Raw genomic sequence first — 13,141 nt, forward strand, 5'->3', positions numbered from 1 at the left:
CATAAGGCGCCCTGGGTTATAAGCCGCGCCTTCAATGAACGGCATATTTCAAAACTTTGTCCACCTATAAGCCGCCCCGTGTTGTAAGCCGCATCTAACTGCGCTAAAGGAATGTCAAAAAAACAGTCAGATAGGTCAGTCAAACTTTAATAATATATTAAAAACCAGCGTGATGTGGGCGCGCATGGAGTCGTATATCAACATGGACGGAGCTGCGTGAAAAAGCCACCCGGCCTCTTCGCGTAAACTTCCCTTAACCACTCGCTCATCTTTTCTTCATCCATCCATCCCTTCGAGTTAGCTTTTATGATGACGCCGGCTGGAAAGGTCTCTTTTGGCAAGGTCTTCCTTTTGAATATCACCATGGGTGGAAGTTTCTGGCCATTAGCATGGCAAGCTAGAACCACAGTGAAGGATGACTTCTCATTCCCTGTGGTGCGAATATTCACCGTACGTGCTCCCGTTGTATCCACAGTGCGGTTCACAGGAATATCAAAAGTCAGTGGAACCTCGTCCATGTTGATAATGTTCTCTGGCCGGATCTTTTTTTCAGCTATCTTGTTTTTACAATATGCACGGAAAGTAGCCAGCTTTTCTTGAAAGTCTTTAGGCAGTTGCTGTGAAATAGTAGTCCGTGTGCGGATGGAGAGATTGCGTCTTTTCATGAACCGGAAACCTGTCGCTTAGTAGGAGCCATCTTGTGGTCTTTACAGATGTAAACACACAAAGGAAATGAAACGTAATATCCGCGCGCTTCTTCTTCTTCTACGCGGGTGGGTGGTTGCTTACAGTAGAAGAAGAAGCGCTTCCTGTTCTATGGGGGCGGGTGCTTACCTTGGCGGTTGCTTGCGTAGAAGAAGAAGCACTTCCTCTTCTACGGGGAAAAAAGATGGCGGCTGTTTACCGTAGTTGCGAGACCGAAACTTTATGAAAATGAATCTTAATATTAATCCATATATAAAGCGCACCGGGTTATAAGGCGCACTGTCAGCTTTTGAGTAAATTTGTGGTTTTTAGGTGCGGCTAATAGTGCGGAAAATACGGTAGTTTGGTCAAGCAAACAGCGTTGCATTTATTTCATCACAGCGTTCGCGTTTTCACTCCACAAGATCACTGATGATTACTACTCACTGCAGACTTCATGAGAGCCAACAAACATAACAAAACATCACTTACTGTACAGTATCTGCTCTCACCGGGATGCCGACTGTTAAGATGATTATATCACTTAAGTCAGTGGTTCTTAACCTGGGTTCGATGGAACCCTAGGGGTTCGGTGAGTCGGGCTAAGGGGTTCGGCGGAGGTCAAGACACACCCGACTCATCGTGTAAATAAAAACTTCTCCCTATCGGCGTATTACGGATACGGCAACAGCAGAAGTCAGACTGATTTGCAGGTGTGTAATTTGTTGTGAGTTTATGCACTGTGTTGGTTTTGTTCTTTGAACAAGGTGATGTTCATGCACGCTTCATTTTGTGCACCAGTAAAAAAACATGGTAACACTTTAGTATGGGGAACATATTCACCATTAATTAGTTGCTTATTAACATGCAAATTAGTAACATATTGGCTCTTAACTAGTCATTATTAAGTACTTATTATAACCCTAACCCTCTAACCCTAACCAAATAACTCTAAATTAAGTTTTTGTTACTGAGAATATGTTCCCCTAGTGTCCAAAAACTCTAAATTAAGTCTTTGTTACTTAGAATATGTTCCCCATACTAAAGTGTTACCAAAAACATAACTTTGTCTTGAATTTGAAAAAAAAATAAAAATTTATTTTTCACTAAGGAAGGGTTGGGTGAATGCGCATATGAAACTGGTGGGGTTCGGTACCTCCATCAAGGTTAAGAACCACTGACCTAGATCACCCCATATGTGATTTAAGGTACCCAGATGTGCCCCTACCTTCTGATCTGTGATCCCCTTCCGCTCCTTCCAAACTTGCTTAAGTCTACCCTACCCAGGTCCACCAAAGTCCCTACTGAGGACACCTCTCTCAGATCTGCCCCCAACTGTAGTCAATGACCCCTTTGCCGCACCCTGTCTGTCCCACCTGTGGTCTAGGCCACCCAAATGTGGTTTATAGGCCCCTGATTGATAACTATCTGTCATGTTAACTGGGTGGGAACATTTTGGTAGGTAGAAAATCCGAATATTCCTCACACTAAGAATATAACAAAGACAAATCCTGTAATCATCATAATTACAGATAATCACAGCCACCCTGACAACGCACGCTGAAGACTATTTGGCCTTTTTTAGTGTCGAAGATACGCCAATAACATAAAAGCAAGCGCAAATGTGAGAATATCACTAAAACATGTCTATGGCATGTTCAAAGTTGACATGTTTGAAATAACTACACACAAAGGCTACTTTCTGCCTTTTAATATGACTTCTTTCTACGACTCCCTCTGAAGACGGCTGCTAAGAAGAAAATGAGTGGGGACTCTGCTATGCTGGCATGTCATTACCGAGGCCCCAACTTGGAGGCCCGGCCCTGCCTGCTTCTTGCGGAGTATAAAATACAGCCTTCTTCGGGCTGGGCTTTCTTGAAATAGAACTGGGCGAGCACAGCCAGCCAAGCTATCCATTATGCACTCTGTGGACATGTTGAATAGTTGTTGTTTTTATTCGGTCAGTTTTCCATCACCACCCGTCCCCTTCAGAGCACTGCTGTTTGGTGGGAAAAGCGTGTACACTAGGGAGGAGAAGTACCAGCGCCATTATGAGCAGACCACATATACTGCCTAACAGAAACACTGCTAAACACTCGCATGCCTCAATTCTACAAACGCAGAGGTGGCCCAAACTTTTTCCAGAACGCCATTTTGATACATTTTTGTAAGATACTACAACTTATTCAATATAGGTCATTGCTAAGCTATCTGAACAAACATCCACCTAGGATTCTACAGTATACCGGTATTAGTATAGTACCGCGATACCAATGAATCATGTTCGGTACTGTACTGCCTGTACAGTTAAGTTAAAGTACCCATGATTGTCACACACACACACTAGGTGTGGCAAAATTATCGTCTTATTTGACCCATCACCCTTAATCACCCCTGGGAGGTGAGGGGAGCAGTGAGCTACAGCAGTGGCTGTGCCCGGCAATCATTTTTGGTGATTTAACCCCCAATTCCAACCCTTGATGCTGAGTGCCAAGCAGGGAGGTAACGGGTCCCATTTTTATAGTCTTTGGTATGACTCGGCCGGGGTTTGAACTCACGACCTACCGATCTCAGGGCGGACACTCTAACACAGTGGTTCTTAACCTGGGTTCGATGGAACCCTAGGGGTTCGGTGAGTCGGGCTCAGGGGTTCGGCCGAGGTCAAGACACACCCGACTCATCGTGTAAATAAAAACTTCTCCCTATCGGCGTATTACGGATACGGCAACAGCAGAAGTCAGACTGATTTGCAGGTGTGTCATTTGTTGTGAGTTTATGCACTGTGTTGGTTTTGTTCTTTGAACAAGGTGATGTTCATGCACGCTTCATTTTGTGCACCAGTAATAAAACATGGTAACGCTTTAGTATGGGGAACATATTCACCATTAATTAGTTGCTTATTAACATGCAAATTAGTAACATATTGGCTCTTAACTAGTCATTATTAAGTACTTATTAATGCCTTATTCGGCATGACCTTATTGTAAGCCTAACCCTCTAACCCTGGCCCTAACCCTCTAACCCAGGGGTGCTCACACTTTTTCTGCAGGCGAGCTACTTTTCAATTGATCAAGTCGTGGGGATCTACCTCATTCATATATATAATTTATATTTACTTATTTATGAAATATATGTTTTTGTTAATAAGTTAAAGGTGTTTAATGATAATGCAAGCATGTTTAACACATATAGTTAATATTGTTAATAAATTAAAGGCGTTTAATGATAATGCAATCATGTTTAACACATAGTTAATAAATTAAAGGTGTTTAATGATAATACAAGTATGTTTAATACATATAGTTAATATTGTTAACAAGTTAAAGGTGTTTAAAGATAATGCAAGCATGTTTAATACATATAGTTAATATTGTTAACAAGTTAAAGGTGTTTAATGATAATACAAGCATGTTTAATACACATAGTTAATATTATTAATAAGTTAAAGGTGTTTAAAGATAATACAAGCATGTTTAACACATATAGTTAATATTGTTAACAAGTTAAGGTGTTTAAAGATAATACAGGCATGTTTAACAAATATAGATTCCTTTCTTTCATGAAGACAAGAATATAAGTTGGTGTATTACCTGATTCTGATGACTTGCATTGATTGGAATCAGACAGTGGTGCTAAAAATGTCCGCATTTTCGAATGGAGGAGAAAAAAGTCCTCCTTTCTGTCCAATACCACATGAAAGTGGTTGGTTTTTGGCATCTTATTTGTCCAGCTTCCGTACTCCTTTATATACACTTTACAAGAAATACATTGTCGGCAAACTCCGTAGCTTGCTAGCTTGTGCACGCCAGCTTTCTGAGACTCTTGTTTTGTTAGCGCAACTGTGCAGTCGGTCTTTGGAGTTTTGACGACAGGTACGGCGCCAGAGTCTGTTGAAATAAAGTGTTTCTCGCCTTCCAGTCGGTAATTTTAATGAGCTGGCAGCAGCCAGCGTCATCTCAGAAGACCCTCGGGTGCTGTGAATGTCAATCAAGTGACGAAAGTGACGTCATAGTGAAGATTTATGATCGCTCATTTTTAGGACTATTTTTTTAATGCCTGGCTGGTGATCGACTGACACACCCTCCGAGATCGACCGGTAGCTCGCGATCGACGTAATGAGCACCCCTGCTCTAACCCTAACCCAAACCAAAAAACTCTAAATTAAGTCTTTGTTACTTAGAATATGTTCCCCATACTAAAGTGTTACCAAAAACATATAACTTTGTCTTGAATTTGAAAAAAACAACATTTTATTTTTCACTAAAGAAGGGTTTGGTGAATGCGCATATGAAACTGGTCGGGTTTGGTACCTCCAACAAGGTTAAGAACCACTGCTCTAACCACTAGGCCACTGAGCAGGTACTGAGTTCGGCACTGTAGTGGAATAATTTTGGTACCGGTACCAAAGTATTAGTATCGGGACAACACTACATCCACATGTAAAGCTTTGTGTTATAGGTGGCAAAGCAAATTAGTGTATTATTTAATATTTCTTGTCTTTTGTAATGCAAGGCAAGTTTTTTTTGTTTTTTTTTATAGAGCGCATTCCGTACACAAGGCAATGTAAACATGAAATAATCATAAAAATAATCAATTAAAATTAAAAACAAAATAAAGTCATCATAAAAACTATTATCCATCCATTTTCTACCGCTTATCCCTTTCGGATTTGCGGGGGGTGCTGGAGCCTATCTCAGCGACAATTAGGCAGAAGGCGGGGTACACCCTGGACAAGTCGCCACCTCATCACATGGCCAACACAGATAGACATGTTTCAAATTAAAATCAAAAAGTGTAGATAAAACACTTTTAGTTGTCATATGCACAATTGTTTCATATGTTCAGGAAGACTATTCCAGATTTTAGCATAAAACTGAAACACGGCCTCACTATGTTTGGTCTTGACTCTGGGCACCAACACTTCCTGAGGTTCTCAGAGCCCGTCCGAGATGTGTTTTGGCACAAGACCTTGAAAAGACTTGGACACAAGCAGAGCTGTTTTAAAGTATATTGTCTGAGCATCAGGAAGCCAGTGCAGTGACCTAAATGTGCTGCACTGTGGACACACCTGTTCTTAGGGTTCTGTTATGTTTTTGCAGGTGACCTCTGGCAATGTGATTAATGACAGTTGCGTTTTTGTATTTTAGTTTTGCACCATAGTGTGACCCCTAATTACCAATGATTAACAGACCGGCCAGGACACCAAGTTGTCAGGTTGGCGGTAGAGTTGTTGCTAGTGTAACTGGTCGGGCTGGGAAACAAAGTAAAGAACAAAGAAATCATTTATGTTCAAAAAATACCGCCATCACATACAACAACATTTTTTGGGATTTGCTTTGGTCTTTGTCTTTTTGTTACTGAAAAAAAAGTGTTATTAGTATGAGTGATTAAGTGCTTTTTACACTTTCGTGACAACAACATTAAGTGCTATGCATGTAGTTATTAGTTCAAATTAAAGTACCAATGATTGTCACACACACACTAGGTGTGGTGAAATTTGTCCTCTGCATTTTACAAACCCCGTTTCCATATGAGTTGGGAAATTGTGTTAGATGTAAATATAAACGGAATACAACGATTTGCAAATCATTTTCAACCCATATTCAGTTGAATATGCTACAAAGACAACATATTTGATGTTCAAACTGATAAACATATATATTTTTTTGCAAATAATCATGAACTTTAGAATTTGATGCCAGCAACACGTGACAAAGAAGTTGGGAAAGGTGGCAATAAATACTGATAAAGTTGAGGAATGCTCATCAAACACTTATTTGGAACATCCCACAGGTGTGCAGGCTAATTGGGAACAGGTGGGTGCCATGATTGGGTATAAAAACAGCTTCCCAAAAAATGCTCAGTCTTTCACAAGAAAGGATGGGGCGAGGTACACCACTTTGTCAACAAATGCGTGAGCAAATAGTCAAACAGTTTAAGAACAACGTTTCTCAAAGTGCAATTGCAAGAAATTTAGGGATTTCAACATCTACGGTCCATAATATCATCAAAAGGTTCAGAGAATCTGGAGAAATCACTCCACGTATGCGGCATGGCCGGAAACCAACATTGAATGACCGTGACCTTCGATCCCTCAGACGGCACTGTATCAAAAACCGACATCAATCTCTAAAGGATATCACCACATGGGCTCAGGAACACTTCAGAAAACCACTGTCACTAAATACAGTTGGTCGCTACGTCTGTTAGTGCAAGTTAAAGCTCTACTATGCAAAGCGAAAGCCATTTATCAACAACATCCAGAAACGCCGCCGGCTTCTCTGGGCCCGAGATCATCTAAGATGGACTCATGCAAAGTGGAAAAGTGTTCTGTGGTCTGACGAGTCCACATTTCAAATTTTTTTTGAAAATAATCGACATCGTGTCATCCGGACCAAAGGGGAAGCGAACCATCCAGACTGTTATCGACGCAAAGTTGAAAAGCCAGCATGTGTGATGGTATGGGGGTGCATTAGTGCCCAAGACATGGGTAACTTACACATCTGTGAAGGCGCCATTAATGCTGAAAGGTACATACAGGTTTTGGAACAATATATGCTGCCATCTAAGCGCCGTCTTTTTCATGGACGCCCCTGCTTATTTCAGCAAGACGATGCCAAGCCACATTCAGCACGTGTTACAACAGCGTGGCTTCGTAAAAAAAGAGTGCGGGTACTTTCCTGGCCCGCCTGCAGTCCAGACCTGTCTCCCATAGAAAATGTGTGGCGCATTATGAAGCGTAAAATACGACAGCGGAGACCCCCGGACTGTTGAACGACCGAAGCTCTACCTAAAACAAGAATGGGAAAGAATTCCACTTTCAAAGCTTCAACAATTAGTTTCCTCAGTTCCCAATCGTTTATTGAGTGTTGTTAAAAGAAAAGGTGATGTAACACAGTGGTGAACATGCCCTTTCCCAACTACTTTGGCACGTGTTGCAGCCATGAAATTCTAAGTTAATTATTATTTGCAAAAAAAAAAAAAAGTTTATGAGTTTGAACATCAACTGAATATGGGTTGAAAAGGATTTGCAAATCATTGTATTCCGTTTATATTTACATCTAACACAATTTCCCAACTCATATGGAAACGGGGTTTGTATTACTACGTAAGTCATTTGTCACTAAAGTTTCATTATAAACTTATTTTTACGCTTTTATGGCAGTTAAGGATGCTGCAATGATACTAAAGATTCTTCTTCTTCTCAGGAACAAATTAGAAGGGTTACCAGCAATTGTGGTAGATCTTTGAAGTCCTACCCTTGCACTAAACCAGGGGTCGGCAACCTTTACCAGTCAAAGAGCCATTTTGACCAGTTTCACAAATTTAAGATAACAATGGGAGCCACAAAAAAATTTTGAAATCTAAAATGAAACATCACTGCATAATAAGTTTTTTTTTTGCTTTGTGCTATGTATAAACCAGGGGTCTAAATTTGTATGGGACTTCCGCTTGCTCACGTAGGTGACAGCAAGGCATACTTACTCAACAACCACACAGGTTACACTGACGGTGTCGGTATAAAAAAAACAAAAACTTTAACACTCTTACTAATAATGCGCCACACTGTGAACCCACACCAAACAAGAATGACAAACACATTTCGGGAGAACATCTGCACCGTAACACAACATACACACAACAGGACAAATACCCAGAATCCCATGCAGCCCTAACTCTTCCGGGCTACATTATACACCCCTGCTACCAAACCCCGCCCACCTCAACCGACGCATAGAGGAGGGGTGTATAATGTAGCCCGGAAGAGTCAGGGCTACATGGGATTCTGGGTATTTGTTCTGTTGTGTTTATGTTGTGTTAAGGTGCAGATGTTCTCCCGAAATGTGTTTGTCATTCTTGTTTGGTTTTGGTTCAAAGTGTGGCGCATTATTAGTAAGAGTGTTAAAGTTGTTTTATATGGTCACCGTCAGTGTAACTTGTGTGGCTGTTGACCAAGTATGCATTGCTGTTGACCAAGTATGCATTGCTGTGTGCAAGTAGGAGTTGCATATATCAAAAGATTGGGCTGGCACGCTGTTAATACAAATTGTGGAGGGTGGTAAATGCTGTACCATCATGATACGCCCTTATTATTATTGTAAGGGTGAAAATCGGAGAATATTAATCCCGAGAGTTATCTGCTAGAGGCACTGAAATCCGGAAGTCTCCCGGGAAAATCGGGGGGGTCGGCAAGTAAACTGCTGAGCCGCATCAGAGAGATCAAAGAGCCGCATGTGGCTCCGGAGCCGCGGGTTGCCGACCCCTGCACTAAACCAAAAGTCATGTTCACAGAAGTAACATCATCCCCACTTCCATAAAGCATCATATGTTGTTTGTGTGCGGTCAAAGTCAATATACTTTGTGACTCCTCAGCATCTGTCAAACATTGTCATCCGCAGCCACCCGTCAGCTGCATCCTTCCTGTGTTTTTCAGACAGAATGCGCCCCCCTCCTCCCGCCCCCCCAAATTGATCTTTAGCAACTTGATACCTTGAGCCTCCAGTCTCTATTTCTATCCAACGCCATATTTGTCCACGGGTAAACATCCTATTATGTATGTGCATCCCTGATGGCTTTCATTATGATCCATCTCAGGGGCTTGAAAGCAAGATTCTTTCGAAAATCCATTAGCAATCAAAGGCGCCTTTTTAAAGCCTTTTAGATGTGAAATAATGAAAATGTTGAAAGCCGGGATTGTCGTAGAGATGCTCCACAGATGATTTACGAGCCATTAAGCTCGCTAGGCTGTGAACAACAAACAAGGGTCTCTTGGGTGCCATTACTTTTCACCTTTCGCTCCATGCATTGTTGTAGACAACAAAATCATATTAATATTTGTTTACCTAACATTGATGTCAACTGCAGAACACAGTCTTTTCTTTTACGCTAGTTGACCTCAAGTTTGGTCACATTTCGAAACTATTTTACTGCAGTTCCAAGAGTAAAACTGTCTTAATCATTTCCTATAGAAAACTATTAAAATGTAAATAATCTCTGTCATAATCATAAAGTATTTATTACCTACCCCTTTCCTCTTAGACAAAAAAATAAATTTGAAATAATCCATTCTCGGGTCAAACCAATCTAGTAAAAACCTTTATTACCTTAGGAACACTATTAAAGTTGATGGACAGTTTTAGCATACTTGCCAACCTTGAGACCTCCGATTTCGGGAGGTGGGGGGTGGGGGGCGTGGTCGGGGTGGGGGCGTGGTTAAGAGGGGAGGAGTATATTTACAGCTAGAATTCACCAACGGGAGTATTTCATTCATATATGTATATATATATATGTATGAAATACTTGACTTTCAGTGAATTCTAGCTATATATATATTTATTTATTTTATTATATATATAAATAAAAGAAATACTTGAATTTCAGTGTTCATTTATTTACACATATACACACACATAACACTCATCTACTCATTGTTGTACTTGAAAGTACAATGCAATACAATTCCGGGGCAATGGCAGCTATCAAATACACAGTAATGAAAACACAGTTGTTCTACTAACTGTACTGTGTGTTATGAGAGTAGAGTATGTGTGTGTGTGGCCCTTTAATAGGTGACGGCATGTGAGGTGAGTGTGTGGGCGAGCGAGGTGAGGGAGCGGTAGCAAATGCGGGGAGTGGCTAGTGTTTTGTTTGATTGGCTGTGTGCAAGACCTCAAAAAAGCCACGATTTGCAACTAATCGCCGAACTCGTCATTTACCCTGGAGTTAACTGTACTGTGTGTTATGAGAGTAGAGTATGTGTGTGTGTGGCCCTTTAATAGGTGACGGCATGTGAGGTGAGTGTGTGGGCGAGCGAGGTGAGGGAGCGGTAGCAAGTGCGGGGAGTGGCTAGTGTTTTGTTTGATTGGCTGTGTGCAAGACCTCAAAAAAGCCACGATTTGCAACTAATCGCCGAACTCGTCATTTACCCTGGAGTCCGGAGCTGCCGGGTAGAGTGAAGGGTGTTGCCCCCGAGAATACATCGGCCCTGGAGGAGTGTCTCCCCTGCGCTCCTCGACTACGGTCTGGGAGCCGGAAGCAGGAAAGGTGCAACACATGTTTGACGTGTTGTCAGAAGCAGCTGCTGAACAATGTCGGCAAACCTCCGTCCTCCATTGTTGTATCGCACAGCCAAAGTGTTCCCAAACGGGAGATCTTAACGAGGCAGGAGGGTCTTCCAGCTCTGGCTTTTACATGTTGTCCGAACCGAAACCCCCGTACCGAAACGGTTCAATACAAATACACGTACCGTTACACCTCTACATGACAAGTAAAACACGTCTCTGTCTTTTTTCTTGTCTTATTTCACGGCCAATACAGAGGATTAAATAATAAATGTGCTAAATTCTTCCAATTGTCTCCTTGTAGCCCCGCAGCCTCCATCCAGAGGGAATCCAACCGTGAATGGACACAGCCAGAGGCCATGGCGTCGCAGGAGGCTAGTCTCAACCCCGAAATAGAAGCAGGCAACGGGCACGGCGGCAATAAGACCTGTGCCGTCCACACCCCCGTCGCCGGAGACACCAAGCGGGGCTTTCGTAAAAACAGACAAAACGACTACGTGAAGATTTCCATGAAGGAGCTCGACGCCAACCGATTGCCGTCAGAGTGGTGGAAGACCACGCTTCTGTTCTTCTACGCCGCCTTCAGTCTGGTCATGACCACGGTGGTCATCACAGTGGTCCACGAGAGGGTCCCGCCTAAAGAGAACATCCCGCCGCTCCCTGACACTTTCTTTGAGTATATTGACCGGGTCAAGTGGGCCTTCACGGTGACGGAGGTCAATGGCATTGTCCTGGTGACCATTTGGTTCATACAGCTCTTCTTCCTCAACTACAAGTAAGTCTTTAGACTCATGCCACTATTTGTCATCTGTCGCTTTATGACACGTTTCCTTATTTATTCGTCAACATTTGAACATTTACACTCATACTTGCCAACCTTGAGACCTCCGATTTCGGGAGGTGGGGGGTGGGGGGCGTGGTCGGGGGTGGGGCAGGGGCGTGGTTGGGGGCGTGGTTAAGATATATATATATAAGAAATACTTGACTTTCAGTGATCTAGCTATATATATATATATATATGTATATGTATATATATATATATATATATATATATATATATATATATATATATATATATATATATATATATATATAAATATAAATAAATAAAATAAATACTTGAATTTCAGTGTTCATTTATTTACACATATACACACACATAACACTCATCTACTCATTGTTGAGTTAAGGGTTGAATTGTCCATCCTTGTTCTATTCTCTGTCACTATTTCAGAACACACACATTATACAAATATACATTTTAAAATCAGTAAGACAACGGGAGCTCTAATTTGGAAGTCTGAATTAGGATCAGAAGTTCCTATATAAACATTGCGCACTCACGTCGCCTTTTTGTATTGATTACTGCAGCTGTGCACTGGATTCATTCACAAATACAAACTACAACTCACAAACACTTTAGAGTTAGGCTCCACCATCAGAATGTGTACTTAAACTTATAAAGATCACATGGATATTATTCAGTGAGTTGATTCACCAAAACTAACCTGTTATACAGGAGGAAAAAGCACACAGGACGTTTCAATTGTTCACAGACTGGTCGCTCTCATCAGAATGACAAGACACTTCCGGTCTGCAGGTGATAGCATTCAATTGAGAAGAAACGCCCTACTGCCCCCTACTGACCAATGTGAATACTGATAAATGTGTAATGACAGCTCCAAAAACGAATTCAAACCACAAAATAAAATAAATAAATCAACACAAAAATGTGACACATTATGGGTGGGTCACATATGCATGTACAGTAGATGGCAGTATTGTCCTGTTTAAAAGTGTCACAACATTGCTGTTTACGGCAGACAAACTGCTTTACGGTAGACGAAAACTTGACTGCTGCTGTTGTGTGTTGTTACTGCGCTGGGAGGACGTTAATGAAACTGCCTAACAATAAACCCACATAAGAAACCAAGAACTCGCCCTCGATCATTAGCTGTTTATATTGTGGGAAAGCGGACGTGTGAACAGGCTGTCAACACGTCACTCAGGTCCGCATGGAGCTGGAGGGGGCGTGGCCTCCAGCTCCGCCTGAATTTCGGGAATTTTTCGGGAGAAAATTTGTCCCGGGAGGTTTTCGGGAGAGGCGCTGAATTTCGGGAGTCTCCCGGAAAATCCGGGAGGGTTGGCAAGTATGTTTACACTGAATACCAGAGGTGATTAGAGTCGCCAAAGTAAGAGTACCATTACTTTAGAGAACTGGTGTAGAACTCAAAGCCCGGAGGCCAGTTCTGGGCCGCCACATCGTTTGTGAAAGCCTGGAAATATTATGTGCCAATAGCGTGCTTTTTCTTTTCTTACTAAATGTAGTACACTGCAAAAAGTCAGTGTTCAAAAACAAGAAAAAAAAATACAAAAATGAGGGGTATTTTATTTGA

At 41.8% G+C, this 13,141-nt stretch overlaps 1 protein-coding gene across 2 annotated transcripts in view; it reads left to right on the forward strand.

Moving 5' to 3' along the window:
- Positions 1 to 13,141, forward strand: part of sgms2a (sphingomyelin synthase 2a) — a 232,687-nt gene that overhangs the window by 203,281 nt on the left and 16,265 nt on the right. For both annotated transcript variants that reach the window (XM_061923022.2, XM_061923021.1), the window contains one exon: positions 11,050 to 11,520. In XM_061923022.2, coding sequence (XP_061779006.1) covers positions 11,050 to 11,520 — 471 coding nt within the window. The remainder of the gene's footprint in view (positions 1 to 11,049; positions 11,521 to 13,141) is intronic.

The sequence above is a fragment of the Nerophis lumbriciformis genome, linkage group LG27 (assembly GCF_033978685.3).
Source record: "Nerophis lumbriciformis linkage group LG27, RoL_Nlum_v2.1, whole genome shotgun sequence".
NCBI lineage: Eukaryota > Metazoa > Chordata > Actinopteri > Syngnathiformes > Syngnathidae > Nerophis > Nerophis lumbriciformis.